The sequence below is a fragment of the Palaemon carinicauda genome, chromosome 37, assembly GCF_036898095.1.
Source record: "Palaemon carinicauda isolate YSFRI2023 chromosome 37, ASM3689809v2, whole genome shotgun sequence".
Classification (NCBI taxonomy): domain Eukaryota; kingdom Metazoa; phylum Arthropoda; class Malacostraca; order Decapoda; family Palaemonidae; genus Palaemon; species Palaemon carinicauda.
The window spans coordinates 2,878,553-2,883,552 of record NC_090761.1 but is presented as its reverse complement, the minus strand read 5'-3'; the positions used below and the strand labels follow the sequence as shown (position 1 = coordinate 2,883,552).

Sequence of the window (5,000 nt, the reverse complement as noted above, 5' to 3'; positions counted from 1 at the left end):
AACCGATCCTTCATTGGCTTATGCCCAGGCAATTTCTTCTCTTCGGCAGTGATGTAGGATCGACTCGGCATCTTCTTCCAAAACAGCCCGGTTTCATCACAATTAAACACCTGCTGCTCTACGTAGCCTTCTTCCTGCACGATCTTTTCAAAGCTCTTGACAAAGTCAGCTGCAGCCTCTGTGTCCGCACTAGCAGCCTCTCCGTGGCGAACAACTGAATGAATCCCGGACCGTTTCTTAAATTTCTCAAACCAGCCAAGAGATGCCTTGAAATCATCTGAGGAAGGCTCGGTTGAACTCTCCCCAGCATCACCCACAGAGCTCTCCTCCTTCAAGTCCGTAAAGATGGTGTGCGCCTTCTCGCAGATAACGGTCTTGGTGATGGTGTCGCCAACGATCTCTCTATCCTTAATCCACACTAGTAGAAGTCGTTCCATCTCTTCTATGATAGGGGTACAGCGTTTGGAAATTATGGTGATCCCCTTAGAAGGTTTCACTGCTTTAATAACTTCCTTCTGTTTAAGGATTGTCGAGATTGTCGACATATTACGGCCATACTGTTTAGCAAGTTCACTCACGCGGACGCCACGCTCATGTTTTTCAATAATTTCCTGCCTAATTTCTAAAGAAAGCATTTCCTTCTTCCTTTTCTCACCACTACCACTACCACTGGCAAAACTAAGCCTTTTAGGACCCATACTTTACGTAAATTACCGTTAAAGGATGCACGTAAAAAATCACGATTAAAACAGAGTTAATAGCAGAACGCACAGAGCACAACCGCAAGAAGCCGACGAGAACAGAGGACTGACACAAGACCCGCTAATTGAGCGTCCCTCCGAGGTCGATGTGCTGCTTCTATCGGCGGAAATAAAAAACACTTCAGGCGCTATGAGCACCGACTACGCGTACGAGTATTGTTTACTTCGGGTGTCGAAAAAAACATTCGGGTGTAGAGTCGGAACGTGTTCGAATTGTACTTCGCGTGTCGAAAAATTCGGATACAACCGTACGATGAAAATTGCTTACTTCGTGTATCGAAATAAAATTCGGGTGTAGAGTAAAAAATTTGCTCGAATTTTACTTCGGATGTTGGAAAATTCGGATGTAGATACGTTCGTGTGTAGAGGTTCCACTGTACTACATTGAACCCTTCTCTGGTTACAACTTAACTAGTGTGTGAAGTAACTGTTCAGTGGCTACTTTCCTTTTAGTAAGGGTAGAAGAGACTCTACCTATGGTAAGCAGCTCTGTACCTTGGTCTTCTACTGTCTTGGGCCAGGGTTCTCTTGCGTGAGGGTACACTCAGGCACACTATCCAATCTGTTTCATTATTTACTTTCCTCACTGGGCTATTTTCCTTATTAGAGTCCTTAGGCCTATATAATCCTGCTTTTCCAACTAGGGCTGTAGCTTAGTAATAATGATTGCAAATACGCGGTCTTTTCAACATCAGTTTTGTCACTGGTATTTGCTAGTAATTTTTTTCTATCGTGTAACTGTAATTCAGATGAGGAATTATCCGCATATCTAATTAGAATGCATTTCCAAATAAGACCAAATGTAGTTCATGAGGTATTGTGAATTATCAAAATTGTCAGTCACATCAATTATTTACTGTATAGATTATGGAGTAAAAACAAGTTCCATTGTATCTCCCATATATATAGACTGTAACCCTATTTGGAAAAGCACGATGCTATAAATGAAAGTTAACTAACCGACCACCTGGATTTTGTCTTCACGTCATACTCTTGGGCTTACAGTTTTACATCAGTTACCCTTTGTTTTGCAATGCCATTTTAAGCTGAGGACATATATAAATCAACTCTTACCTTGCAGGAGTCTTTCGAAAGTGTGAGAGCGCATACCACCTTGGTGGCGTCCGGGATTTCAGCTAACGAGGCACACTGGCTGTCTGATATTATATCCAAAGCTACTTCTCGAAGTTGTTCCTGGAAACTTTTGTCCTCTGCCAAAAAAAAAAAAAAAAATACTTTGTATTGAATTAAAATCTCTGGTGTAAAATCTACATGGATAGTATATATATATATATATATATATATATATATATATATATATATATATATATATATATATATACATATATATATATACATATATATATGTATATATATACATATATATATGTATATATATATACATGTATATATAAATATATATATGTATATATTTACAAATAAATAAATATATATATATATATATATATATATATATATATATATATATATATATATATATATATATATATGTATATATATTTATAAATATATTATTAATATGTATATATATATTTATATATATATATATATATATATATATATATATATATATATATATATATATCAGTGTGTATGTACAACAATAACAAATGCAGCCGTTTCTGGTCCACTGCAGGACAATGCCTTAGATATGTCCTTGGTCATGTCTGGGGTTTGGCCTGTTTTCATCACCACACTGGCCCTTATGTATTGGTGATGGTGGAAGGGATTAGTCTGATCGATCACAGCAAACCAATCTAGTATGGGTTACCCTGATTAGTGCAGCTTTGCTGGTCATGGCAATACACAAACTTTCACCACGTCAAGGTATCCCTTACAAGTACTTTATGGAAAAAGCATATTTGTTGTTACTGATTTAGAAAGCCTAACTCTTTATGATAGAAACACTCAACTCTCGTGTATATATATATATAAAAAACATGAGTTATTTACCATAAAACAAAGACCCCCATCCAGTGACAACTGCTTTCCCTCCAACGATGATATCCGATTCTTCTGCCAGACATATGGGCTGAACGGTCTTGTCGTTTTCCAATATCAGGTCAATCGGAAGTTCTACAAGGGCGATGTCATTATCCTATTGTGAGATGATAAACAATTTTAATTTTCCAGCAAAAAGAGGAGAATCTATAGAAGTAGATAAGTTTGCATAAAATAAAGATATACAGTCAATGGTTTGTTTTTCATCTTGAGAGTTCGGTTGAACGTTAGCCGCATTGAAACGCCATGTATACTTGACCACTCATCTTCTTATGCTCAAACCTCTGATTTTTCATATCATAAACAGTTGTCTTTTTCACCTTATTGACTCCTATCATATTGGCATGCCACACTGCAGATATAACTAGCTACCATAGTTGCCACGGAGATTCTAGGCGAGATAAGCCCCTCCCCTTAATGACGTCATAGCCAATCATGAGAGACAATGTGATTGTCTATGACATCATCATGGGTGGGGCTTATTTTGCCCGGAGTTTTTGCAGCAACTATAGGTATTCTACTCGGGAAGTACGATATAGTTTCGTAGTTTTGTTTACTAACTAGCAATGACTTGGGTATTATAGTAAGACAAAAGCCTTGTAAATCATTAAAAGTAGAGAGTGTTTTCACATTTTTTTTTCATCCCAACCCCATTATATCCTACGTCGCATACGTCCCGTTCCAACACTTTTTTTTTCTCTTGTCTTCCCCATTTGTCTTTATTTGGACAAACCTTTTCCATAAAAATGACCTAACTCCTCCAACGCCATATGATGTAATGGGTCTCGTCCAGACTCTCAAATAATTGGGAATGGAAAAATTTCATTGGGGTGCGTACATGTAGATTGAATATTTTAATCCCTTTCAAGGTCTTTGGTGCTTTAGTATTTTAATTCCTCTGTGATTAAGAAAACAACTCTATAGATGTGGAATGAACCTTAAGAAATAGTTTAGCTAAGCCATTGTTTTTATCATAAAACTTGAACTCACAAATGTTTCGTTATCGAAGTTTTCATGAACAATATATTGAACTGCGTAGACCTCTCTTTGCTCATTCCGATTGCTGCTGCCGTAGCCAACAAGAACGTCATTTTGCTTAATTGGGTTCCTGCAAAGAACGGAAGGTGATCAGTCCATCTTGTAACAAGGCACTGAATGGCCTCCTGGGGCCTATAGCTTAAATTCAATGAATCCTAATCCTTGTGAAATAAAATGGCTGAGGAATGAAGGAACGTTAGACGGTTTTAATAATCCTGCTCTCAAATGTCTTCATGTTAAATCTAAAATTAGGTTATACATCACAACCAGTGTATAGTGTAAGATTGTTGATGGTTTCCATAATCCCTTAAATTGTAGGAAAAATTGTAATCGACTTTTATCATTCTGAATTGTTAGAAATGCAAGCCATTACTGATAGTCATCAGTTAATAAGTGAATGTCAAGAAGAGAGGCCAACATGTTGTTTAGAAGTATATATATATATATATATATATATATATATATATATATATATATATATATATATATATATATATATATATATATATATATATATATATATGTGTGTGTGTGTGTGTGTGTGTGTGTGTGTCTATATATAAAATTTTGAGATAGCTAATTAGGTGGATTTTTTACACTGGCAATTTTGTGAGAAAGAAGGACAAATAGACAAGGCTTGTGTTTAAATGAGCGAAAGTATTCAATAATAAGAGTTATTGTGTATTCTCTTTATCAGTTATGGTGTTAATGCATTATGTTTTTACTTTTAAAGCTATTATAGAATACACATCTAATTTTATACGCGAGAAAGAGGATTATACATGTTAGCTTAGGAATATCCCTCAAGGTGTCATCCTATTCTCTACTGAACCTCAAGAAGTTATAGTAGAACCCTATTCCAAGTTAAACCTATTCCAAGTTATAGTAGAACCCCATTTAAAAGAAACACTGACAAATCTCTTAATACTTGCCCTTCCTTGTCAAATAAGCAATGGGCTGCTGTAAGGATCCACCTTTTCTTGATGATGGATCCTCCACATCCGAAGGTGCCAGGGTAGAGGACAACTTGATAAGGATATTCGTTTTCTGCTGCTTCTTCCCCGTTGACTATCTTTATGCCATCTACATTGATTGGGGCTATACCACAGTTTGCTATGGAAAATAGAAGTGTTGTGAGAGGTACAACAGTATTAGTTCACGCAAACGCGTTGAGAAGCT

General features: G+C 36.4%; 1 protein-coding gene across 1 annotated transcript in view; it reads right to left on the bottom strand.

The window, feature by feature from the left end:
- LOC137628958 (chymotrypsin B-like) overlaps positions 1-5,000 on the bottom strand; it is a 31,899-nt gene that overhangs the window by 2,429 nt on the left and 24,470 nt on the right. The window contains exons 3-6 of the mRNA XM_068360213.1: positions 4,754-4,934; positions 3,774-3,891; positions 2,736-2,880; positions 1,836-1,972 (exon numbers count right to left, since the gene is read on the bottom strand). Coding sequence (XP_068216314.1) covers positions 1,836-1,972; positions 2,736-2,880; positions 3,774-3,891; positions 4,754-4,934 — 581 coding nt within the window. The remainder of the gene's footprint in view (positions 1-1,835; positions 1,973-2,735; positions 2,881-3,773; positions 3,892-4,753; positions 4,935-5,000) is intronic.